At 40.7% G+C, this 27096-nt stretch overlaps 1 protein-coding gene across 5 annotated transcripts in view; it reads right to left on the bottom strand.

Moving 5' to 3' along the window:
* The window catches only part of MSRB3 (methionine sulfoxide reductase B3), a 58646-nt gene extending 33336 nt beyond the window's left edge, over window positions 1-25310 (bottom strand). Inside the window, exons 1-3 of one of the 5 annotated variants that reach the window (XM_053404723.1) lie at window positions 24988-25310; window positions 13407-13550; window positions 3013-3121 (exon numbers count right to left, since the gene is read on the bottom strand). In XM_053404723.1, the coding sequence (XP_053260698.1) occupies window positions 3013-3121; window positions 13407-13518 (221 nt within the window). In that variant the 5' untranslated portion in view covers window positions 13519-13550; window positions 24988-25310. Of the gene's footprint in view, window positions 1-3012; window positions 3122-10814; window positions 10942-13406; window positions 13551-18250; window positions 18753-24987 lie in introns of those variants that run through there. The other 4 variants (XM_053404725.1, XM_053404724.1, XM_053404726.1 and 1 more) reach the window with 4 other exon arrangements.
* Between the last annotated feature and the right edge of the window lie 1786 nt (window positions 25311-27096).

Raw genomic sequence — 27096 nt, 5'->3', positions numbered from 1 at the left:
TAATATGATATGCCACAAGATGGACTTACTTAAAATTTTAAATTTAAGTTACAATTTAAAAAAAAAGATTAAAGTTTTTTTTTAAAAAAATGTATTGCCTATTTAATATTTCTAAGATCTACCTACAAAATTTCATCTTGGGATCTTAATGGGAACACATTGAAAAAAATATTTTGTACATACATGTTTGCCTTATTGGGTTCTATTTAGGATAAATGGGTCTTCTTGGAGTAAAATAGAACAGAAAAAACAAGACTTCAAACTCTAATATCTCTAATATCAGTTACTTCAGGCATTTCTTTAGAAAGTTATGCAATTAAAAGGTATCTGAAAAGCTAGTCAGGCTTTTATTTTAAAAATGTGTTCCAAAGTAGAGTGATAGCTTGCAGTTGCATTATAGAATTAACGCTTTGAAAGAATTTTTGTTAGAACTTCATTTCATTAACATTACAACAAAATGCATATCAAACAAAATTATGACACCCAGACAGGGAACTCTCATTGCGTTGACACTGAAATTGTTATGTTCAACTCTTATACCATATTGGCCCGAATATAAGCCGCACCCACAAATAAGCCACACCTTTAAAATTCAAGGGCGGGGGAGAAAAAAAGACAATACCTGAATATAAGCCGCTCCCTTAAAATTACGCCTGCACTCACACCCGTTCCATTTTACCAGATGTCTGTTTCAGCAGCAATACTGTAAAAGCCAATTTTTGTAAGGCTGCGAATTTAAGCCGCACGTTAACTTTTCACAGTCGGAATTTGGGGGGGAAGTGTGGCTTATATTCAGGCGAATACGGTATGTTCCAATATAAATGGTACTTCATGGTTTGCAAATTATTGTTCTTTCTTCAGAAACAAAAAAGGTGCATATTAAAATCTGAACAGCAACATAAATGTGTCCTGTTTATGAAAAGAAACTATTGTTCAGATGTCAACGTACAGAATTGCTTACAAGTAGCTAGACGTTTTCGATCAAGCGCTCTTCTCTTTTTTTGCACCTGAACATTATGGTAATTTTAAAATACATCTCAATACTAAACATCTTAACAACATTTCCATATCATAGTCTTGATCTTTTGCATTAAACTATGCAGTAGTGCAAGATCTTTGTGGGAGATTGAGCAGGACTACCAAGAGAATCAAACAGAAAAGGAGGAGAAGAAAACTGGCCCATGATTTCAAGCTGTGTGAGCTCTATATTTTTATTTGAAAAGGAATATTACTGCTTTAAGGGAATATTTTTCTAAGTTAACAATCTTAAAGGCTAGGAGGTCATTCAACTAATACAATTCAGCTGTGCTATTCCAACAAAAAGTCTATGTGCTCTGCAGCTTGTTTTTATTATCTTTTCACCCTTTTTATGGGGGTCCAATATATTTTTTTATAAACAGGATTTTTAAAAAATGACCTAAACCCTGGTTGTTTGTGCACACTAAATCATTTTTGCTAATCTTCTACACAACAGTAAACGACTTGCCTGGAAGGCCTACTGAGCCGGAGGAAAGCACCACCACCAGTTTGTTGTGGGGGTACAGACAACCGAGTGCCAGTGATCCCCATTCAGAAAGTCTAGTAAAAAGGCAACTCCGACAGGAAGACTGTTGCCAATTAAACAGGACCCCACATGTGGCAAAGGAGGTTTTTTGGAAATGGGAGTAGAATGAAAGATTGCATATTAACACCGGTCCTGAAAGACCTACATTGGCTCCCGGTACGTTTCCGAGCACAATTCAAAGTGTTGGTGCTGACCTTTAAAGCCCTAAACGGCCTCGGCCCAGTATACCTGAAGGAGTGTCTCCACCCCCATAGTTCTGCCCAGACACTGACGTCCAGCTTTGAGGGCCTTCTGGCGTTTCCCTCACTGAGATAAGTGAGGTTACAGGGAACCAGGCAGAGGGCCTTCTCGGTAGTGGCGCCCGCCCTGTGGAACGGCCTCCCACCAGATGTCAAGGAAATAAACAACTATCTGACTTTTAGAAGACATCTGAAGGCAGCCCTGTTTAGGGAAGTTTTTAATGTTTGATCTTTTATCGTGTTTTTAGTATTCTGTTGGGAGCCACCCAGAGCTGCTGGGGAAAATCAGCCAGATGGACGGGGTATAAATAAATTGTTGTTGTTGTTGTTGTTACTACTACTACTATTGCTATTGGAACGGAAGCAGGCCTGACTTTAAACTCCATGGTCAGAAGAAACAGAGAATCATAGAATTGCAGAGTTGAAAGGTACCCTGAGGATCATCTAGTCCAACCCTGCAGGAATATGCAACTGTGCCAAATGGGGATCAAACCTGCATGCAGCAAAATGGTTAGACATTGACCGAGGTGACTGCCACCTCCTCCTCATTCTAGAAATAAGCTGAGATAAATTATATTCACGGCAAGAGCCTTAGGAATTAGCTCTCTTGTCTCTCCCCCCCCCCAAACCTTCTCCAGGATTTAGAGCTTGCTTTCAAGGTCTAAAGCCATGTGAGGGCAGTTATTGAAAATATTTGACATTCCAGCCACAAATGAGCCAATAAATACTTTCTCCACATGTGCTTCAATACAGAAAGTGGAAAAGGAATGAAAATATGCTACCTTCTTACTCTCGCAGACCCCCAGCCAAACTGTCTGTACATACAATGACCACCTTCAAAACTTCACCTTTAAATGGCACAGGGCTATTTTCCTTATGGTTCTGCTTACTGTGGTGTCTCCACCCTCCTCCCCCAAAACAACAACAACAAAAGACTCTCTTAACTGCCATTACTTCCACACATTTTGTAGTAAACTGAAAACAGACCCCAAGAAGAAGCTAAGGGACAGAATAGCGTTCCTTTTATATTTATGAAGTCCGTGACCTTGCCCTCCCCGCCGCAAATTCCTGTCTGGTTTGGTGGTGTTAATTTGTATAAGTTAGTAAACAAGTGCTAAATTTCTTGAAGCTGTCAGCTGAGGAAAAAACAGCAGCAGATTGAAAGAGGAGCGGTCTGCGTTTCTCATTGACCACATGGCCATACCTTACCTCTCAGTCCCTTTCTCCTGAGTAACATGGTATTGCAAAGGTGTCAGCCGCTTCCGCAGTTCTTGCTGGGAGAAGACCACCTTACAGTTCTTTTTATCCCTACGTGACCCTGCAGAGGGAGAGGATACAGGAGAAGGGGTCTTTTTAGTTGAAATCCTGAACAATAGCGTTGGCTTCTAGCCAAAACACAGCTTCTGCGTTTACTTTCCCAGTGACCAGATCAGCTTCTAATATATTAGAGTGCCTCAGCTGGTGGCTTCTTCAAATCCAACTTTTTTAAAATAATAATAATAAAGTCTGCTGTTCACAAGGTGGGGGGGTGACTCCATTGGAACAGTGATCATGTGATACAGCCAAAGCCTTCTGAATGCAGAAAAGTCACAACCATCGGCAAGATTCTACATTCACACAATCATTCACAAAAAGGCGACAACCTGAGCCTAAACATAATGGAACTTTAAATACACTTAGAAGCACAGCCTTTGTATTTGCAAGAAATTGTAGATATAAAGGTAATGGGCATATGATGTTTAAACACAATTCGGTGAAACTTGAAAGTTTTGTAACTAGCTATCGTTAATTTAGAAACAAATGTTTCTTTGTTTAAAATTTTACTTTGCATCAAAGAGAATAGCTGACAGCACTTCAGTTGGAAGCTGTAATTTGCATTTTAGATCTAAATGAATAGTATTTTAAAGGATTGCCGGCTGCTGATAAGAAACAGATAAGCCTTCCTGCCTCATCAATTTGATTTTTGTAAAATCTGTTGCAAGCTCGAAATACTTTCTCTGGAGGTTGCTCCTGATTACTTCCTCTTGTGTCTTAGGAGCTTCCAAAATATTAATGGCATTGGAAAGTATTACCTGCTACTGCTGAGAGAGATAAAGAAATATCTCTTAGAATTAATGTATTAATCTGCAAATTATTGCTACATGGAGTAGCATGCCTGCTACTTTATTATTTGTTCTGTATATTGTACTAGAAATTAAAATATTCTGCTTGAAAAAGACTTTTAGTCAGTCCATTAGATCCAGTAAAATTAATCTGAACCTTGAAAAGCACATAAAGCTGAAAGAGTGAAAAAGGACCACTCTTTGAACCACCTCCTCTTTCCACTCCGTGTACTTTTCAAAAGATAAAAAGGTGACCAATTCATCACCAAGAGGGCAGTGAGTGGGTCAGCTCAGGGGCTTTGCAGATTCCGGGGAAGACCTCAAGGGTGCCCCTGCAGCCATGGATGCCAAGTTGGCGACCCTTGACTTATAGAATATGTTGTTATTTATTTAACAGGATTTATGCACCCCTTGATTGTAATAAAACCTCGAAGTGGTTATACATTTGGTGGCAGTGGTGTGATTTATTAACAGTCTTCTGAGTCATTAAAATGATTAAGCAAAATAAAATGATCCAGTCTATGTTAAATGATAAAAAGCAGGTTATCGAAGGCAGGAGGATAGAGAAGGATTTGGGAGAATTTGGAAGAGCCATTGGCTGTGTTTGGACATTACTCAAAACCACAGTTTAGCACAACATGAATGAGCCCTTGCGCATTCCTTCGCCTCTCCCTATGCACTTCTTTACTAGGAGGAGGAACTCGGAATCTTTGACTTTTGCTACACCTCATGAGTAGAGAAGACTTCCTGGAAAAGACCCTGATGTTGGGAAAGATTGCGGGCACTGGGAGAAGGGGACGACAGAGGACGAGATGGTTGGACAGTGTTCTCGAAGCTACAAACATGAGTTTGACCAAACTGCGGGAGGCAGTGGAAGACAGGAGTGCCTGGCGTGCTCTCGTCCATGGGGTCACAAAGAGTCGGACACGACTAAACGACAACACAACACCTCACTTTGTTGTTTTGTCAGAGCCAACAAACTGTGGTTAATATTAAGTATAGTTTGTCTGACACAAGCCAACTAGAAACCATAATTTCAACAACACCAAAGCAGAAGTGAAAGATTCTGAACTTATTCTGCTGGAAGAAGGCAGGTTTGCCCAAGGTTTGTTGTGGCTCATTCATGCTTGCTCACATTGCGCTAGACCAGTGGTTCCCAACTGGGGTTCCACGTAGCCCACCCAGGGGGTCTGTGCCCCATTCCCGTAACAAAAGCTACCATAGAGATGTCAAAATTTTCAAAATATATTTAATTATCTAACTTAATTATTTTTAACAGAATGAATATGGGGTTGTTTGACAAGGCAAAATCACCACAAAATATATATTTTAAAGAATCCAGTTGTTGGATGGACAGATGGGGGAGGGAAGGCATTAAATAACCTATAAAAACTTTAGTTTTTGGCCATATACTACTGAAGTTAGGCTACAAATACATGTATTTAAAATTATATTCAAAAGCCACACAGGTGTTTTAGGAAAATCAAAACTTTTGAAGAGTCTACAGTTAGCCTGGGCCTGAAAAACTAATGTTTTTCAAAATGAGTTTTTCTAATTACTGAAGGAGTTATGCTTGATTAGAAATAAACAGTCTTGACAAAAGTTTGTTAGTAATAGATATATGCTCATAAAGAAAGCAATTGTGTTCTCAAAGTAGAGTGACCAGAGTTATCCATCTGTATGTCATTTAGTACAAGAGAAGAAACGGCAGGTTTAAATTACATGGTATTGGATTGCAATTTCCTAACATTGGATGCTTTTCTGCTTTTTTACCTTCAGTCATTACTAAGAAGTGTTCATAAAAAGTAGCTTAAAGAACAGATGCTTTCAAATAATTTAAGGAAAGATGTTTCTTTTTTCCCCTCCCCTTTATTCCATTTCCATCATATATAATTTAAACATACACACTTCTGGTCACTACTGATTATCCCTTTGCAGGCAGAAAGAACATTTAAAAGTATTTGATTGGAGTAAACAGTAGACATTGCAAGCTTTGTTATTAACTTGCAAGGTACTAGAAAGAAACTTTTATCTCAGAGATTAGAAATTACTTTTGATCTAGCGATTCTTTTAAAAACTCAAGTTTTCTACTTTGAGCTCTCTCATTAACGGCTGCAGAGCCCTCATTTTAATAGGAGTCTTTGAAAGACCACTGTTGTTAACCCCATTGTTGGTTTAAATCTTATTTTGGAGGAGGATAAAGACTTTATTCCAGATTTCTTTGTCTTACAAGATTCACTATGTAAGTACTCACCCAAATTTTGCAGGAATGTCCTGTTTCATAAGCGACAAATTATTTGGGTTTTGTGCACTTAAAGGTCACCTTACAAATTAGCAAGATTTTCCTACATCCTGGCTTCTCAACCTTAAATATAAATATTGTTTCCGAACTGTGAGTGAGGTTTGTGCTTTACAACGTTATGTTGATTATTTTAAGAAATCAAGTGGTGGAGGTTTACATTCACAGACTCTGCTGTTTTCTTGCACTAATAAGTCTTTCAGAAGTTTACCTAAAAGCAAAATAAGAACCTACATTACTCATGCATGCAACACTGTTTTGACCTGTTTGGGGATCAACGTTAAAAACCCACAGACAAGGCAATGTTGCCCTATGCAATCTCTTAATTTTATCATTTAAGTTACCATAGCTTCCAATCTAAATCCAGGGCTACAAAAAGACTATTTATTTTATTTTACGTGGCCCACTTCCATCTCTGGAGGTTCATAATAGGTAGCAATGGTAGAACAAAGCTCCAAAGTCCAATAAAAAAACCAAAAACCCTTTTTGTCTTATCTCAATTTGTCCCTGGCTACCAAAAGTTTGATTGAACAAAAAGGTCTTCTTTAATTTGTTTATAAGAATTAAAAGATGAAGGATTGCACTTCATCTTTGCATTCATCCATTATATCATTTCAGAGGGTATTTGTATCGTTTTTATAAAACATAACAAATTACAAAATATCTTATAAATTTATTATTATTGTTGCCATACTTACATTTTGTAGATTGATTCTTTATTAATTTCAGTACAACCTTCCCAGTATTTTTCTACTGATTTTTACTGTTCTAATATTCACTAATTTTTTTACCAATATTCCAGTCAGGCTTTTCTTTGGGGTGAAAAATCTTTTAAAAACTGTGGAAGAACAACTAGCCTCCAAAGAGTGAGTTTATTTGTTTTTAAATCACACTTCTTTCAAATATTTATACACTACCTCTCCATCACTCAAAACTAGTTACGACTTAAATAATAATAATAATAATACAAACAAATGTAAAAATAAAATTCCAGCAAATCCTGAGTACTTCTACTCTAGAATGAAACGATAGGGAAGCTCTGGCATTCTAAAACTTTTAAATGTACTTTTCTGTATTTATATATACAGTATCTGATGCCACTTTATTGCTACATAGTGTTTTGCTCTCTGTTTCCTTATTTGTAAGCCGTGTTGGGGTCTTTCTGGACTTTCAAGCAGGTGTAGAAACTTGGGTTTTGCCAAAGTTCCTGGGCAATCGTGACTTTGTACATACTAGATGTTGGGCTTAACTGAACTGTTCAAATGAAAAAGGTCATGATATAATAAAACAGTGGGGTGTGTTTTGACAAGATCATTTAGGTCCGTTGGAATAATCAGCAGCACCTGAGATTGAGTCTGGGAGGCAGCAGGAAGCCAGTGCAGGCATTGGAGTGCTGTCGATCACAATACATTATGACTAGGCTCTCCACGTAAGAAAGGTCAAATGCTCTGCACCAGCTGCAGCTTCTGAACCACTACCAATGGTAGTGCCACACAAAGTGCCTTAGGGTGGATCATGTCAGGATTATGAAGCTATGCATGATGGCCATGAGGTCCATCTCTGAAAGAGGGCCACAATGTACATGCCTACCCACTGCGACCTGAATATCTGGACTCAATGAAGAGTAATATAGGAGCACATCAAACACTGCAAGCCGCGGGTGGCGCTGTGGTCTAAACCACAGAGCCTAGGGCTTGCCGATTGGAAGGTCGGCAGTTCGAATCCCTGCGACGGCGTGAGCTCCTGTTGTTCGGTCTCTGCTCCTGCCCACCTAGCAGTTCAAAAGCACATCAAGTGCAAGTAGATACCACTCCAGCGGGAAGGTAAACGGCATTTCCGTGCGCTGCTCTGGTTCACCAGAAGTGGTTTCGTCATGCTGGCCACATGACCCAGAAGCTATCTAAGGACAAACACCGTCTCACTTGGCCTGTATAGCGAGATGAGCATGCAATCCCAGAGTCATCCGCAACTGGACCTAACGGTCAAGGGTACCTTTACCTTTATCTTTAAGTGACCAGAGGATGTACATTGCTGACACTCTGAACAATGATGTGAGTGCCAACATGCTCTATATTATGAAACCTCCCAATCATTACTACTTCTATAGTGTCTGGAGTTAATTTCACTTGGTTCACCCATATCCAGCTCCCAAACATAGACACCAGAAGACAAACAATCAAGGTCAAAAGCACAGTCTTAATGTTATTTCCTGACCAAATATTGAACTGGTACAGATGTAACCATGTGTTCCTGGAACTGGACCATTGCTTACTCAGTGACCCATCTTCAAGAAGGACAAATTGGAGGGACGTTTTTAGATCAGAAGATATGAGACTGTACTTTAGCCTCTCTGAAACACCTCACTGATGACCTCAAACAGTAAAGGGCCCTTCATCTCCTAGTTTGGATGTTGTTTTTAATAGAGAGATTGTCTAGAACTCTTTAAAATGTGTTAAATAACTAGGACAGGAACAAGTTCAGCTCTCAAGTTGTGGTCACAGTAAACAGACTCACAGCAAGGAAAAGACTGAAATTACTTTAAATATCCAACAATTTGAATTCTGTGTTTAAAACTGTGACGCTCAAGTTGAGGCAAATAGGTTCACTATACATCTTACTAGGATTTTTTAAAAAATCTATCTGCTAAAGGACTTTTGTATAAAAACCCCCACTAGATTTGAACAGTTTTGCATCTTCCTTTTTGATAGGTATTATACTCAAAACATATTTAGTGCTTGACAGAAGTGGCTGAATTTTGTATTTCCCATTATCATTAAAGTAGTCTCAACAAGCTACTTAACAACTTTGTAAGAGTTCATTTTCACACTAAAACTGCCTAATTATTATTAAAGTCAATTAAAAGAAAACAAAATTCAACATTAAAAACATACCAAAAAAATAACATGATATGCCCAATACCTGTATGGTAATTTCCACTGTGAACTTAGAAAATATTTTATAAATGGTATTTAAATATTGTAGCAATTAAGCGCTGCACAGTATTTAAAAACTTTAGTGTTAAGAATCATCCATGTCTTTCAGACATCTTAATAATTAATGTAACTAAAATTATACATGTAATTCTACTTTTCTAGACTTCTAAGAGCAAGAAGAATAGCTTTCTACTACATGCAAAAGGTGATGCAAGCAACATAAAGTGTGAATGAGAAAAAGAGATGAATGAGCTTATAAAATGCAAACTCACAGCAAAGCAAAGTCAGTTTCCCCCTATATAAATATGGTGCTCTGCTACAGAAAATATATTTTAAAGTTTTGTATAAATCCATATGAAGAAAGGTTTGATTTTATCCTTACAAATTTAGATTAAAGTTTTTATAAAACAAAATTTATCTGCATATTCACAGAAAATGTTGGGGCACAAAAGTGTAATGAATTCTCAAATATTGTTAGATTATTCAATTGTCAAGTAGAACACTATTCATATATTTTCCAGGTTAGAATTGCTTTTCAAACAAGATTAAGTCTGCATGTGAAAGATTTCTTGTTTGAAGGGGGATAATTCTATTTAAAATATTCAAAAGAATACATAATTAGTGCCATCTACTGGCAATCTGGAGCAATTAACTTTTAGGCTGAAATCTCTACAGAACATGTGTTAATTTAAAACTAAGTCGTTTCTAAATAAGCCCAATTTTGTGCATTGGGGAAAAAATAAAAACACCTCAATTATATAAACATATAACTTCTAATATTTCCTACAGAAAAACAAGATGTATTCCAGATGAATAGCAATATTAGGAAGAGACCAATAAGGTGGCATAAACTGTGATAGGCTTGGAACAAGGGAGGGTATTGGGTGAGAGGGGAAGCAGATTGCTCTGAAGATATTCATAAACTATCTTAAAGTGCAAATCTGTTACAAAAAGGTGAACAAAAAAAGTCAGACCAGCTCTAATTTCTAATACAGAAGGCAGTGACTACTTATAGATATATATGCCATATTACTAATTCCATTCTCCCTCATTAATGTACACTTAAGTACATCTAGACTGGAAAGTAGGTGCTAGTGTTTTGAAGTGGAAACTATGACACTTATTGAGTCAATTTTACTCGGACGTTTTGGCTCCCGAATGCCGCAAACCCGGAAGTGAGTGTTCCGGTTTGCGAATGTTCTTTGGAACCCGAACATCCAACGGGGCTTCCGATTGGCTGCAGGAGCTTCCTGCAGCCAATCAAAAGCTGTGCTTTGGTTTCCGAACATTTTGGAAGTGAAGCTGAACTCCGGAACGGATTCCGTTCAACTTCCAAGGTACGACTGTATTGCTTATATATTGCTAGGGGAGTAGTTAATGTGACTATTATTTACAGGACAAATATATTGGGGTTGTTGTTTTTTTATTTCTTTGTGAACTGAGAAACGTCAAATCTAAAGGAACTGTGTCATGTATGGGCCTCCAAGACATTTCTCAAATAATTTTTCAACATAGCTGTAAAACATGGTGTCTCTTTAACAAATACTTTCAGCTTCAGGCGTTTTAGATAGCTAGCAGTTTAGCAAAGCATGGCATAGTATTTACTGTAGCAGAGGCACCCACGTCACTAAGAGGGACCTCCATATGCATGACCACAACAAGTAGCAGCCATTCAACCTGAGGGAAGCCCACAGGCTCGCAGGGCCACTGGCTGGCTCTTTGTCACCAAATGCAGAAGGTTGAATGCAGACATCACTGTAATATCCTCACCAACACAACCAGAGGCAAAGAACAGGGGCAAGAGCTGAGTAAGGGAGAAAAAAAAGATGAAAATAAAATTAAAACATCAAAAATGTTAGATACATTCACAGCAAAACTGGTGGTTATGATTTTTCTTTAAATGAAAGGAAAATACAAGACTAACATTCCAAATACACATTCATAAGTCATTTTATCTAATTCCTTGCCGTCAGGCTTTTATGCTTGATTACATTAGCATGATTGATAACATAATAAGCAAACACACTGACTGCACCAGGCGTTGATGTACCTTACTAAAATATAAGACACACAAAAAAAAGGGAATTCAAGGATGATTGGGAAATGATCTCATGAAAAATTCAGAAAATAAAACACAGAACTTTTCTTTTTCACTTATTATGAGATTACATGAATGTTCCAGGTCCCTTCAAAATAATGGGGCAGATAGTGTTACACAAATAATAGGCACTTTGAAACTGTTGAGTACTTTTAACAATTTCCCTGTCATCATATTTAAATGGTGTAACCCCATGAACACTGTACTGAGGCCTTTGGTCAAAGAGCAAGAGATGCAGAGAGCAAAGTTAATCTGAGGGGACTGGAAATTTGTTACAAGAGTTGGCAAAGTGCAGTTACCCTATGAAATAAACATAGAATCTTTTCCTAAGTTTCTGCAATGCAAACCAAAAAGAAACTTCTAGTTGGCAGGCTGCAATAAAACAGATTGTGCAAGGCTGCATCTCTCTTCTGCTGTTCCCATTCATCTGAATATCCAGGAGTTTGCAATAGATTGCACACTTTGTATAATAAAACATTTTATTAGCTGCACTAATTTTGCATCGTGACAACAACTTCATCCGCCTGTAATCTGAAGGTAAACTAAAGTTGCAGGAAGCAGTAGAAAGGGAGGCAAAGTTTCGCAGATGTTTGTACAAGAACCTGGGCAATTCCTTTTTTGTAAAGTATCATCTATGGCCTCCATGCTAATTCCCTGATGTGTAATTTGGCCAAACAGGATCAACATGGAAATTGACACCATTTTCATTTGGCTTGTGGGCATCATGTGTGCACTAAATCAGGGCACACCAACAGCCTAGAAACCTGTGTGCAAACATCGAAAGAGTAGGAGGAAGGCCCTGGTGGGAAACAGTTATATCTTCTTTGCTCCCTCTTTAAGTTCTGAAAAACATGAGATTGAATCCAAAAGTTATGCAAGAGAAGGCACCTTGTGAAAGCAGAACTACACTCATGCAACAGGTATCTTCCCAATTGTCAGTGATTCCCTTTCCCCACAGCAGTAGCTCCCACCCCACACTACAGTCTGTGCTCTAGAGATGCATGGTCTGGATGAGACAGGAAAGATCTGCTGCATGAATGGCCTTCTACTCACACAAACCTTGGGATCCAATCCTTTCCATTTGCATTGTGTGCGCGCACGCATTAGTTATGCAATGTAAAAGGCATGCAAAGGTATGTAGGTTACCTAGTTACACATCACCAAAGGTGTGGATAGAAGAGGATATGTTATTGGTGTGAAATTTTCTAGGATGCAAATTTAGAGGCATCTCCTAGCTTAAACGAAATACATCTTGTTACAGTGACCAGGTGACCTGTGGTGCCTGCAGTCTGCTCTCCATGAACTAACTGAGAGGGTCCCTTGTTGTTCCTTCTCCATCCTTAAAATTGGATTTTGACCACTTCTTCAGAGAACTGTCCTCTAAAGTAGGATATGCGGGCACCCTAAATATATACAGTGGTACCTCGGGTTAAGTACTTAATTCGTTCCGGAGGTCCGTACTTAACCTGAAACTGTTCTTAACCTGAAGCACCACTTTAGCTAATGGGGCCTCCTGCTGCTGCCACGCCGCCGAAGCACGATTTCTGTACTCATCCTGAAGCTAAGTTCTTAACCTGAAGCACTATTTCTGGGTTAGAGGAGTCTGTAACCTGAAGCGTATGTAACCTGAAGCGTATGTAACCCGAGGTACCACTGTACAAGAAGGATGACTGTTTTTACTTCCCCTACGTCAAGCAAAGGGGAAGTTGCATGTTGCTTCTTCCAGTCCCTTTACATAAGAAGCATCAATATATGTATTATTAAATCAGTTTGAAGTACCAACAACTACCATAACAATAAAAACCCTGCTTGAATTAACATGGCTGAACGCTGACTTAGAAAGCGATGGAAATGAAACATTTGTGAGTTCCTAAATGGAGAGGTGGGGAGGAAGAGTGAGAAGGTAAGTACCGCAATGAATAGCCTGAGAGAACCATTAAACATAAATAAACATGTCATTTCCACGAGTGACTGCAGAACTGCTTTTTTGTTTCCTTTCTTTAAAAAAAAACACACCAAAAAACACCCAACTAACATTCCTCTGGAGCAGACTACTGACTAATAAAAGATCAAAGGTATATGCATTCCAAACACACAAATAAAAATGTAATCTTTTCTCCCAAGCAACCTTCACCATGAGGAATAAAAGTGTGCAGTGAAAACGTAATTACCTAGCAAAGCTGGAGTCTTATTGTGCTCCCGCAGCTGATCATAAAACGTCTTCCTATTCTGTTTCATCAACTGTAGTACCAGGCAGCCTGTGCGCCTACCAATTGCAGCCATCTGGCTTGTGTCAAAGACTGTGAGTCAAGCAGCTACAGTGCAACAGGAAGAAAGGCAGTGATGTCACTCTTCAGGTCAGGCAAAGAACAAAGATGTATTCTACCATTAAAAAAAACCAAACTGGGTGCCCCAGGAGTAGAGAGGCCTCTAGCATGCTTTGGCTTAGTGATTTATGATTAATGCTGCTCTTTCCACTAGCTAAGGAGCAGAGCACCACCTAGTGGTTAGCATAGGAAAATAGTGTGAGCGAAAGGAATGGCTTGTGTTGCTTAAACCAGATGATAGAACTTTTGAAAGTTAAAAAGATTAATATCAACTAGGAATAAAAGTGTAGGTTGGCTCACACTCAAGAAGCAATTAAGTGCTCTAGACTAAATAAGTCCATCTGTTTTGTGTAACGGTACACACAGTGAACACATGCAATTTGGGATTTCACTGAAAATTCAGAAAGGATTGCCTCATCTCAGGAGTCTGACACTTATTGTCATCCAGCTAATAAGAGGTAAAGGGGGAGAGGCCCAAATATGCTTAGAAAAAGAGGGTGCTTAAGCTTCTCACAACATATTTCATTCATTCATTCATTGAATTTCTATACCTCCCATCATCTGAGGACCACAGGGCAGTTTACAATATAAAAGCACAAAAATACATAACATAGTAACAAACAAAAACAATACTCCACCCACATACGTAGCTTAAAATGCCATATATTGTTTAATTAGCCAAAGGCCTAGGAGAAGATGAAAGTTTTTGCATGGCACCTAAAGATACATAATGAAGGCGCCAGGCAGGCCTCCCTAGGAAGAACATTCCACAAGTAGGGAGCCACCACAGAAAAGGCCTTTTCTCACATTGCCACCCTCAGACCTCTCGAGAAGGACGCACATAAAGAAGGGCCTCAGATGATGATCACAGGGTTGGGGTCAGTTCATATGGGGAGAGTCAGTTTTTTGAGGTACTGTATTGCAGTCCTGCGGGAGGCAGTGGAAGACAGGAGTGCCTAGCGTGCTCTGGTCCATGGGGTCACGAAGAGTCGAACACGACTAAACAACAACATTGCAGTCCTGAGCCATTTAAGGCTTTATGTGTCAAAACAGGCACTTTGAATTGGACCTAGAACTAAATGGAAGCCAGTGTAATTGAGCCAGGATTGGTGTTATAAGTATGCTCAAACCATCTTAACAATAAAAAGTAGGCCTTGCCAGACATATGGAACAACCTTTCATCAAACAGAGGAGTGGGTAATACCACAAGTTTAAAATACCCTTGACAAAAACCCACAGATACTAAGGCATCAAAGTGTGAATCTTGCATAAAACCCAAGAATCAGGCATTGATCGCCTAAAGTTTGGGGTGGCGGGTGAAAAAAGACAGATGGCTCACTATCTTGCCTTGGTGTATTGCAGCTGCATAGCAGAAGTGAAGTCTACAGTGATGAAAGCGCCTATTATTTTCACAATTTCCCTCGAGTAAACAGTCAAATTGACAGGCAGGTGCATGGAATATAAAATAATTTATCCACATGGGGTTCCGCGTGGAGTCCCTAAGGCAGCTCACAATCACAAGTTAAAAACATAATTTAATCAACACATAATCATATGAAAAAACAGGCACAAGTAGAATATAGCTCAGAACAAGAAGGGGGAAAGGCATTAACAGAACTTCAGAAAAGCAATGAGGGGGGCCAACTGAGCTTCCCAAAAAAAGCCCTGTGGCACTAACCAAGTTTCCAATGCCAATGGAACACTGAGCATGGTCTCAGACAAAAGACATAGTAGGTGTGCAGGCTCTTAGGCCACCAATGGGCAGCAGGCAGCAACTCTTCAGAGGAAGAAAACTGATTGTTTTTGCAAGATCTCTGCCTGAGTTATTGACAGGGATATTTTGCAACAATGGGCGGAAGGGGGATCCTGGGAAGGAAGCAAGGTACAGGTGAGATTGTCAGCCTTATTTGATGACCAGGAGCAGGAAGGATTGGTATGGTTAACACAGGCAAAGGGGCGAATTAGGAAGACCCAAAATTCAAATCCTCACTCAGCCATGAAATGGGGGAACTAGGTGCACCACACATAGCTTATTCAGGGAAGCCCAGAATAAATATAAAACGAAATAACTCATTTAAAAACAGAAACAACAATGTAATTGCTCCACAAAAACTTGTGTTCTTTTGTAATTAGTATAAGCATCAAGTCTGTTGATACTTGTTTTCTTTGTTGTTCTCCTTTAGGTTTGTTTCAGCAGGAGGCTTTTCCGTACTTGTATGTACTTTGGGATACCCTGAGTCTGCCAATACTTCCCTCTTGTGTGTAGCTTATATGGTTTTGGCTACATTAGCACAAAGAGGTAAAGGTAAAGGGACCCCTGATCATTAGGTCCAGTCGTGGCTGACTCTGGGGTTGCGGCGCTCATCTCGCTTTATTGGCCGAGGGAGCCGGTGTACAGTTTCCGGATCATGTGGCCAGCATGACTAAGCCGCTTCTGGTGAACCAGAGCAGCGCACGAAAACGCTGTTTACCTTCCCGCCGGCTTGGTGCATATTTATCTACTTGCACTTTGACGTACTTTCGAACTGCTAGGTGGGCAGGAGCTGGGACCGAGCAACGGGAGCTCACCCCGTCACGGGGATTTGAACCGCCGACCTTCTGATGGGCAAGCCCTAGGCTCTGTGGTTTAACCCACAGCACCACCCGCGTCCCTAGCACAAGGAGAGGAAGGCACAAATCGGTATTAAGGAATATGACAGAATGCTGAGAGACTGTAATGGAATGTCTGCAATGGAGAAACATAGGAAAAGCTCAATTTGCAGTAATCCCACTTACCCCCTCTATGTTAATAGGGTTCCACCTCCTAAGTCAGTTTTGGCTGAACCTATAATGTCATACCTTATTTATACATTTTGTCAACAAATTAATGGAAGGGTTAAAACTGAAGAACTTGCTTTAAAGTAGGTGGCTGCATTAAATGGGGGGGGGGGACAAAATGTCACCAAGCAGGGCTTTCCACCTGAACATTTAATAGTTATGAGATGAAATACATAGTTAGCTGGAACAACATGTAAGAACGGCTGTTTCAATAGCATATGCTGTGTCAGCATACATAATTGCTTCTTAGAATAGAAATGGCTTGTATTCAGTTCTAAGTCGTTAGATGTCTTTCTTAACAAGCCATTAGCACAGCAGAGAATTGACAGTCACTCAAAGCTGCAGTAAATTCTTAATGTCAATGAATTTGCTGATACAACATATTGGGAGTCAATAGCCCATAAAATACCCACACAAAGAAAACATTTTTAAACCATCAGAATTGTAGGTGCAGAACCATACGCAGCAGCCACATCTATGTTAAATTACTGCATTAAAAATCTAGATGATGCTAACACTTAGCATTTATATAGCTCTTTAGAGTTCATTCAGAATGCTTTATGTACATGTGATCTTAGTAAACCTTACAACAACCCTACCTTACAGGTAGTCAGTAATATTACCCTCTTACTGCAGAGCCTAAGAGATAACGGCTTGCCTCAGGGCACCTAGCAAATTCATGACTAGAGTGAAAATTACATAAAGAACTTGGTCTCTCACAATTTACACACTTAAGCCAGTAACTACAAAAGTCATTTTGGCAGCAATCATAGTCTTCTCATTTTCTTTAATAATGTATAAAATACTATTTTCATCAGACATTAAAAGTAAAAATGTATGCCACAGTGATGTTTTTTTACCTCCTAATGGTTTTCACTATGTGTCACAAAAGTTCAGCCTGTGACCATGAGAGAGAAAAACTCTTCTCCTTATGTCATGGAAGCTTTTGTGGGCTACTATTAAAGCTGAAATATTGATTTCATATCCTCCCTTGTCCTAAGTCTGAAGTTAGGAGAAGGAAAACAACAACACAACTGTGCATTTAAAAAGAAGAAGAAGAAAATATTGGGAACATAAATTAAGTCTGAAAATTTAAATACCAAATTGATTTACTGAGTCTTCTTTTAAACCCCTTTCCCTGCTTCCCATGAAGTCAGGCATTCCATTTATGATGCAGGCCCAAAACCGATTCCCAAATTCTCTGTTTTCTGTGGCCTCTGTAGCCCAGCCCAATCCCCAAAGAACACAACATATCATGAAGTGTCATTTTTATTAGTGCAGTCCAGGTGACAAAGAGAATTTCTTATCATATCTCACCTTGCAGACAGGGAACGCAAACCTCCTAACATCTCACCCATGTTCAGGCATCAATCAAATATTATCATTTATCATTATTATTGATTATCATCTAATTTTCTTATTATTTGAGTGCTTGTAGTAAATAGATATACAAGCACTTGACACAACTGCCAGATTCAAATGGTAATTATATTTTTTATAATATTAGTACAGGCCTGGAATTGTTGGAGGTGTTTTAGTAGTTCCCCACTTTTATTTAAAATTGCTGGGTTTTTAAAAGGGCCAGATTGATGAGAAGGACAGAACAGTAAATTCTGCTTTGTTATTGCACTCATTACAAAAGTCCAGCTGATGTCAGTGGAACAACCAAATGACAGTGCGCGCTTGCCCAGCTATTGATCTGAGGATTTAACGTAGCTGCGTTTTCCTTGCAAGAAGATATGAGCACAGTAGTTCTCTATAAAGGAAAATAAACACCAGTTTAAAACTCTTGCAAAAGGCGAGTCTAAAACCATCCTGGGGAATCCCCTAGACTCAATGTGCAAGTAATAAGACAACAGTGGAAGACTTACTTCCTTGTGTTTCCCAGAAACTACGCTCCATCTGCTTATAGCTGCTGTGAGTTAGGAAAAGGGAGTATTCCATACTCTTGGCAGAATATATAAAAAGACCAACTCATCCAGTAGAGAGTATGGAAAATGAATATAGGTGCCAGAGTCATAGTATGCAAAGGGTGATACACACTAGAGGATCAAGCAGGGCTATGTGACTCATAAAATGAGGTCAGGCAATGCATAGGCATCCATAGGCATCCTGTTGATGAGGCATTTAGTGTAGGAAATTTTCAGAGATCAAGGATGGTGCCCAAGGAAGCGTAGTGAGCACATTCTGGTGTTGTAATAGAGCTCAGGTGGGGAATAACCAGCCTGGGATACAAATGTGGCCCTCTATGGACCTCTGGCTTTCCTGAAGATTCTCTCCAGGCGATACCCATCACTGGTCCTGCTCTGCACCCTCCTCAGGTACTTTCGCCTGGCTGGAATGTGTTCTTGAACTGTGGTAAAAATACTTCTTGCTTGTTTGGATGAAGAGCGTTGTTGAGGGTGGAGAAATGCCTGACTTTTGGTTAGCTGTAATATTGCCAATCGAAAGGTCGCGGTTCGAATCCCCGCGGCGGGGTGCGCTCCCGCTGCTCGGTCCCAGCGCCTGCCAACCTAGCAGTTCGAAAGCACCCCCGGGTGCAAGTAGATAAATAGGGACCGCTTTCTAGCGGGAAGGTAAACGGCGTTCCGTGTGCGGCTCTGGCTCGCCAGAGCAGCGATGTCACGCTGGCCACGTGACCCGGAAGTGTCTCCGGACAGCGCTGGCCCCCGGCCTCTTGAGTGAGATGGGCGCACAACCCCGGAGTCTGTCAAGACTGGCCCGTACGGGCAGGGGTACCTTTACCTTTACCTTTAATATAGCCTACTGGACAAAGGTAAGAGTAGAATCCAGTAGAAGAGTAGAATTGTTGACCCTGGGCCCTGCCCACCACTGGTATGTGGCTGCCCATGAGGAAATATGGCCCTCAGACTGAAAATGGATCACCACTTCTGTAACAGAGAATGGATCTATAATTAGAAGGCAATCCACAGAAATGTGCACAAAAAAGATATACAATCATGGGGGTAATTATATTAGTCTCTTCTTGTCCCTGAAAACTGATGTTATAGTCAAAGTTCCAGGGCCCATGTTCCAGGGTCTTCACTCCAGAAAAGGGCTACAGATGGCACAGGTGCTCAGTTAAGCATTTTTGGATGCAGTAGATTAAACTAGTGCCTTGGTAAACTCTGTACGTGCCAGAGGAGGCTGCTACATTGCCAGGCAAGATCTACTTTCTGCTGTACAGTACTGCAGATCTGCTTTTAAACACTCAATGCATGAGCCAATTCTCTGTTTAAAGGAATGATTCTGGCCTAGTTTGAACAAAAATCTTTTTGAAATCTTATTTAATTAAATAGGTGAAAATCCAGTTAGTGGAGACACCTATTCTCCTTTAAAATCGCCTTAGTTGGCTTAGTTTAATCTGATTCCTTGCCACCTTAAACAAGATTAGAATAAAGCCAATTTAAACACTCCCACACAAACATTTCCCCTAATTCAGTTAAACCTGATTTTTAAGTTTGACCAATTTATAAAACTTACATAACTGTAAATAACCATGGTATTAAGATGGATAGCAACATTTGAAAGATTGTAGATGAACAGTATTTAACAGAATCAAAGGGTGTTGCTGATATGAACAGTCCCGGATAACCAGGGGCAGTAAATAGACCAGGCATAGGCAAACTCGGCCCTCCAGATGTTTTGGGACTACAACTCCCATCATCCCTGACCACTGGTCCTGTTAGCTAAGGATGATGGGAGTTGTAGTCCCAAAACATCTGGAGGGCCAGTCCCTGCACCACTGGTGTCCCCAAATGCACTAGAGCAGGAGTTTTTCCCCATAAATGAATGGTTACCATTAACTTCTAACAAAAAATTAAAGCACTGCATTTGGTGGCACTCTTTGGCTGTAAGGATTTACGTTCTGATATTTAGGTGTGACTATGCTACAACAAATACTAAAACAGCAGATACTGAAGCTGTCTGCTCCAATTCACCATCTCTCTAACCTTCAACTCAAGGGAAAAATCAGTAAGAGTATTTGAAGTCTTTTGTCAGTTCAGAATAAAAAGCCCAACACAAACCTTTTCCTCTTATATAAGCAGACAGATATTGTATCCTGGGGAAACTAATAGTTAAGATGGATAAGAGAGACATACAATATTAACAAGAAGTCATGCAGCACCGTAAACACTAACAAATGAATTGTGGCATAAGCTTTTATGGCAGAGTCTATAGTACTTTGCAGAGCTTTTTCAAATCTTTAATTATGTTTTCATAGGTTGCCATTAGGACATGGACATCTGATACTTTTATATCAAGTGCAGAAATAAATATCGTTAAACCAAATATTATAATCTCAAGAGCACTAAACCTTTAAAATAATATAGGAACAAATGTTTAAGTTTAATAGTCACATGGAAATTCTGTTGGAAATAAGCCTTGAAGGGCTCTCTTGCTCACATTTCTTGGCAAACTCCAACAGCAACAACACAAAGAAGGAAGTTACACTCTAGGCATTAGGACAGAACTATAAAAGCAAGCATAAAAAAGCATCCCATAAGAAACAGTAGTGAGTCAGCAAGCAAGTAGAAATTCTCAGCACTAGGTTGGAATCAAAGTGATCTGCACTATGCCACAATGTGGGTGGATTCACATCTACTATTATAGAACGTGAGCTAAACCAGGCATGGAGAACCTCTAGCCAATGGGCATAATTAGACCCAGCACTGGTGCCAGTTTGGTCTGAGAGGCCATTTTCCGAAACCCACACTCACTTGCACCACACCTAAGGTCAAATGTGGCATCAGTTGTGGAGCAGGTAGAGATGCTACTGCCAATGGGCCCTAAATGTGCATTCCCAGTTTTCTTTGGTAAGGGAGGCTTGCTTGGGTGGTGAAAGTAATCCCACTGGCTGAGCTACCGAGTTCCCGATACTCTATTGGTACACTACAAGTTCGTATTCATCACCTGTTTATATTCCACTGATATACAAAAAGCTTCATTCCTCTCCTAATATATTCTATGCAACTGTCACCTTTGTTGTTGTTGTTTAGTCATGTCCGACTCTTCGTGACCCCATGGACCAGAGCACGCCAGGCACTCCTGTCTTCCACTGCCTCCTGCAGTTTGGTCAAACTCATTTTAGAAGCTTCGAGAACACTGTCCAACCATCTCGTCCTCTGTCGTCCCCTTCTCCTTGTGCCCTCCATCTTTCCCAGCATCAGGGTCTTTTCCAGGGAGTCTTCTCATGAGGTGGCCAAAGTATTGCAGCCTCAGCTTCAGGATCTGTCCTTCCAGTGAGCACTCAGGGCTGATTTCCTTAAGAATGGATAGGTTTGATCTTCTTGCAGTCCATGGGACTCTCAAGAGTCTCCTCCAGCACCATAATTCAAAAGCATCAAATCTTCGGCGATCAGCCTTCTTTATGGTCCAGCTCTCACTTCCATACATCACTACTGGGAAAACTATAGCTTTAACTATACGGACCTTTGTTGGCAAGGTGATGTCTCTGCTTTTTAGGGTGCTGTCTAGGTTTGTCATTGCTTTTCTCCCAAGAAGCAGAGATGTATAATTCCCCAAGCCAGGTAAGCAAGGCATTGGGTTTTGGGAAGGAGGAATGAGGGCTCTAGAGTCCTCCTGCCTCCTTCTGAAAGCCTAGTTAGCACTTTTCCCAGCTTTGGAAAAGAGGTAGAAGGGCTTAAGGATCCTGCCAGAGCCTCATACCTCCTTCCCAAAGCCCTGTGCCTTGCTTGGCTAGCTTTGCAAAGGCAGTGCAAGGGCTGGGGGGGCATCAAACTTTGACCTTGCTCCCCCCCATCCCCACATGAAAAGGAAGAGTGAAACCTGCGAGTTCTGTGTAAAAACACTTTTGCTGCCCACTTAGGATGAAAAGTTGGGCCACCCTGAGCTAGAATATGGGGAAGGCACACGTCATTCTATCTATGTAATCTTGTGAGCAGTATGCTACTGCTAATTCCAATGCGCATTGAAGGAACACTGGAATGTATTTAAGAATAAGAAATGAGAATTCAGCATTCCAAAACTGGATAGGAATTATAACTTTTAAGAAATTTAAGGCATTTTAAAAAATGAAAGTCACTTATCCTCAGAGCTAATAATTTCAAGGTTGCCAAGTATATTACTGCAATCAAATGCCTGCATAAACAGGAATGTTTTAAAATTCCTCCTGAAAGTTAATAATGAGTGAGACAGATGCATCTCACCATTCCATAAACAGGGAACTATTTCCAGTGACATCATCCAAAGGAATTGGGATCCTTGACATGGCTTAGCTGATAGGCTTGAGGGAATCCCTGAATTGTCAACACTGTTCAGAAAGCGGAGTCCTTTCCCTGAATTCCAGCTGACTAGGCAAAGGTGGTGGCAGGACACTAGGAGGCAATATCTGTTGGACTACCTTGCAGCTTTGAATGCCTGCCCAAGATTCTGGGAGATGAACAACAAAAAAGTGTCTCTCAATGTAGACTAAAGCATCTTTCTGATCTTGTTCCAAGACAGAATACTTTTTCACAGCACTAATTTACACCCTTGTTTCCATCTTACAATAAACTTTAGGAAAAGACCTAAATGTTAATACATTGTGTATCTTTTTTAAAAAAATATTTTTTATTGATTTTCTTTTCTTGTAACAAATATCCAATATCATTACAAAACATCCATTTTCCAATTTCCCCCCTCCCTGTTGGCTTCCCTTAGCTTCCATTTCTGGTTTATTACATCAAATGATACTTTCTGCTGTTTGTATATAATACTATGTTATCATATTGTTATACTTCTTGTTCTCTATAAATAAAATTGTAAATGTTTATTTAAATCTTGCCATCGAGTCCATGTTTTTTGTTTTGTTTCTGCAAATATATTGTAAAGGGTTCACATTCTTTTTCAAAATCACTATTGTCCTTTTCACACAGTTTGTCCGTTAACTTTGCTAACTCTAATATATTGTGTATCTTAGTCTTCCTCTTTCTGTTCTAGGTCATGCTATTTTTTTGTGAGAGAATTCAATATCAGCAACTAGAAAGGGAAGTTTTACAATCTGAAGTCCCACAACCTTCAAAGTAATTAGCTGATAAAAAGATTGTCTGCTATTATTATTTTTTGCAAGGATTCATTTATCCGTTTATATGTGAATAAGTTCTGTGTGTAAAATATTAACCCTCATTTATGAATTCAAAAAAGGAGCTCCTCCTGGTCCTCTGTATCTATTCTGTACTTTGTGTACAGAGATTGAAATGATTTCACCTGTGCATCATGGTTCCACAGCATTAAAACAAAGAGTAAACTATTTTCCAAGCCCTCAGTAGGATGTGACTTATATCTAGCATTCCAACATTCCATGGCCAGTTAGGACATACATTCTCAAGAGTCCAGAAAGTTGCCAACAGCTTTATTCCTATTCACGAGTCATAAGCTCACTTTGGACCATTAAATAACTTCTCCTTTAGAACACGATTTGCTTTGGGAATTATTACACCCAAATTGAGCAAACAATTGTAAATTCCTCCAGTATAGGATCCTTACAAAGAGGATCTAGAGGCAACCCTGTATTATGCGGGTGAGGGTTCCCCCCTCCCATTACCCTCCAGCCTACTGCAGGTGCCAAAAGCAAACCAAATAAAGTACAGTACCCTTTGGATTTTGTTGCCACATAAGCAGTGCTGCCGTCCAGGCAGGACTTTGGGACAGAAGTGCAGGGTCCCACTCAGAATGAGGAGCAGGGTCCCTAAGTGCAGCTGGGGCTGGTTTAACACAGTTTGTAACACACACCGCTATCTAAGATGACACCTCACCACAAGATCCTTAAATCCTGATGCTAAAGTTAGCTAACTGCACATACGCAACATGCAAATTTGTACGTCATGCTCCTGTTGGGAGCTTCCAGAGGCCGTGATGTGGCTACCCGCCATTGGAAACATTATACTAGGGCCTCCCTGTGATCCTCCAAGCAGGGCAACCTTTACATACATATTTAACCCAGAAATCATTACCAGCCATTGGTTTTATGGCCACAATTACTTAACCCCCTGAAACAAAAAGTAAAGGCTTTTCCTTTTAGATAAGCATACTGTCCACCATTCTGAAGACATTTGTGGATTGTTTTTGGTTTTTACTCATAGGAAAATTCCTTTAGTTTCTATTGCACCTGCTCTCAGGTTAAGTGGGCTGCAGTCTAGGAGTCCGGGTGCAACTTGATCAAAATATTGGGGGGGGGAGTAAGCCCCGCCCATCACAAAATCGATAACAATTCAGGGTGCACATTTGAATGGCAATGTCTATCAACTTTTGGGGGGGGACCTCAAATATTTTATGGGGGGGTAAGGGAGGTGAAGACACCTCAGCCCTTCGGATTTAGGACTCCTAGGCTAGGAGTGCTTCTTGCTGTGCCCACTTACCTGGGAACAAGTGCCAACGGAACTCAGTGGGGTCTTACTCCCGAGTAGACATGCCTGAGCTTCAGGAAGGGATGACATGACTTCCTTTCCCTAGACTTTTAAGGTTGTGTGGGGTCTGGGCGGGAGGGGGGGGGAGAGAGAAAGCGGGGCCGGGATGGAAAGCTCTAGAAACCCTAAGGGAGGCAAGCAGGCAGGGCAAGGCAGGCTGCCCGGTCTGCAGCAATGACGGGCGACGACGTCTCCCTTACCTGCCACCGGCGCAGCGGCCGCCACAAGGCAAAGGAAGTTGAGCAGCAGCGAGGGAAACTCCGCGCGCATGGAGGGCGGCGAGGCGGAAAGTAAACGCGGGAAGAACGAGGAGGAGGAGGAGAAGAAACAGCAGCAGCCGGGGCTGAAGGCACCGTCTCCCCCTCAGCTACGCCGCCCGCCTACGGCCCGGCGAAATGACAGGCCCAGCCGCCTCTCGGAGAGGCATGACGGGAAATTCCTGGGCACCGGCTGCCCAGGCAACTCCAAATATGAGCATAGAGAGCGCGAGCTGTGGAGAAGCCGGCCGAGGGGGGATAAATAGGGGCTGTGGTTATCCTGAGGCACCTCGGGGTGAGCTTCACTCCGCCCCCCACCCACCCTCCCGGGGAGGCGAACTCCTGACTCGCCTCAAAATCAAGTCCTCGGGTGATGATGGGTCCCTATGGCTCTGCTTCCAGCTGGAATTTGGCCGCGTGCCTTTTCAGAGCTCTGCTGCAAGCACGGCGTTTTATTTGATTGGCTTTTTTCCCCCCTTCCCTCCTCCAGCCAGCTTCTCCCAAGTCCAAAACAAGTAAGACAGGCTTGCAGAAAGATCTGTAAAGAAAGCAATCCGCATCTCCACGCTCCTAGGATCGCAGCCTAAAAGACAGATGCAAAAGAAGGAGCGGGGGCGTGGAAGCAAACTCAGGCACTAGCTACATTAACCTTTCCATTTGCATTTCTTCAGCATCTACTATGAGGCATAAGCTGGGTAGGGTCAGACTTTTTTAAAATACGAGTGCTCTTCATAGAGCTATTTAGAAAAAGACCAGAACATGATAAAAGTGTAATACAGATAAGCATCCCACCCATACCCAGGATGGAAAGAAGTCATCAGACCTCTTGCCTTGTTAGGTCCAAGTAAGTAATTGGGGGGGGGGGCGGTTTTGTTTTGTTTTTTTTTAAAAAAAAAAGCAAGCTTGAAGCCTACAAAATCCATGGCAGAGCTGCATAGTGGTGCAGCAAAAAGATCAGAATTCAGTAGTTCTCAAACTTGGATCACTAGCCGTTAAGACTACAACTCCCATCATCCATAGCCAGGGCGACCCATGGGCCAGGCATGATGGGATTTGCAGTCCAGCAGCTTGGGACCCAAGTCTAAGGTTGGTCGGTATTTACTACACTGACTGGCAGTAGTTCTCCAGGGTTTTAGACATGGGTTTCTGCCAGCACTACCTAGAGATGTTGGGGATTGAATGCGGGACCTTTTGCACACAGCCCCACCCACTTTGAGGCATAATTCCTAAGGAAGCTTCAAGACGGCACAATAAAATTGTTTTTAAGGGCAGAACTGGATTAGTCTGCAGCTTATTAAAATAGGAACTTCCAGCTTTCTTCAGGGACATGAGCTTCTAGAGAGTCTACTCTCTCAGATGCTGAAATGACTTAAAACAAAAGCATCAACATAGACAAATGCATTGTTTCCCCTCTCATAAAATCTGGTGGGAGAAATAAAGAAGTACTACTTTAAAAGATTTCACAAAGACACAGAAATCAAAGGGCTCACTGCTGTTCAGCTTTGGCGCATTTGGCAGAGTGAATCATAAGGCTAGAAAAAGCTCACATTAAAAACACTGCTTTTAAAAGAAAAGCCCACCACCAAGAGACAGTGGGAGCATGAACTCCCAGCAGCAGTGCACCAAGGTCTCTGAATGGCAGTAGGTATGTACTATGTTTTCCAGGTTCACCCAACAGAGTTTTCATAAAGGCAACTGATAAAAGCATGATGCTTGGGGTCTTTATAGAGTATTGAAGAATCTTTAAAATAACGAATGCCTTTTGTGGTGTTCCTATACTTTCTCCATTTTGCTTCTTGTAAACAAGGAGTTGAGCATCTTCTAAAGTTGTCTTTTCCACTCACTATACAAAGAAGGTTTAAATAAATGGCTGGAGCCAAACAGGTTCTCTTGCAATTGCATTTTTGTATATGGTAGTTATCTCACCACCTTCTATAAGCACACATATTTATGGAATTCTGATGGCAAGCCACATAATGTACCAATGGTATCTAACTTGGAGTTGGTGTCAAACTAAGGCTCTCCATTTTTCAGTACTTTTAGCAGAAACTG

The sequence above is a fragment of the Podarcis raffonei genome, chromosome 10, assembly GCF_027172205.1.
Source record: "Podarcis raffonei isolate rPodRaf1 chromosome 10, rPodRaf1.pri, whole genome shotgun sequence".
NCBI lineage: Eukaryota > Metazoa > Chordata > Lepidosauria > Squamata > Lacertidae > Podarcis > Podarcis raffonei.
This window is presented reverse-complemented; position numbering and strand designations above follow the sequence as displayed.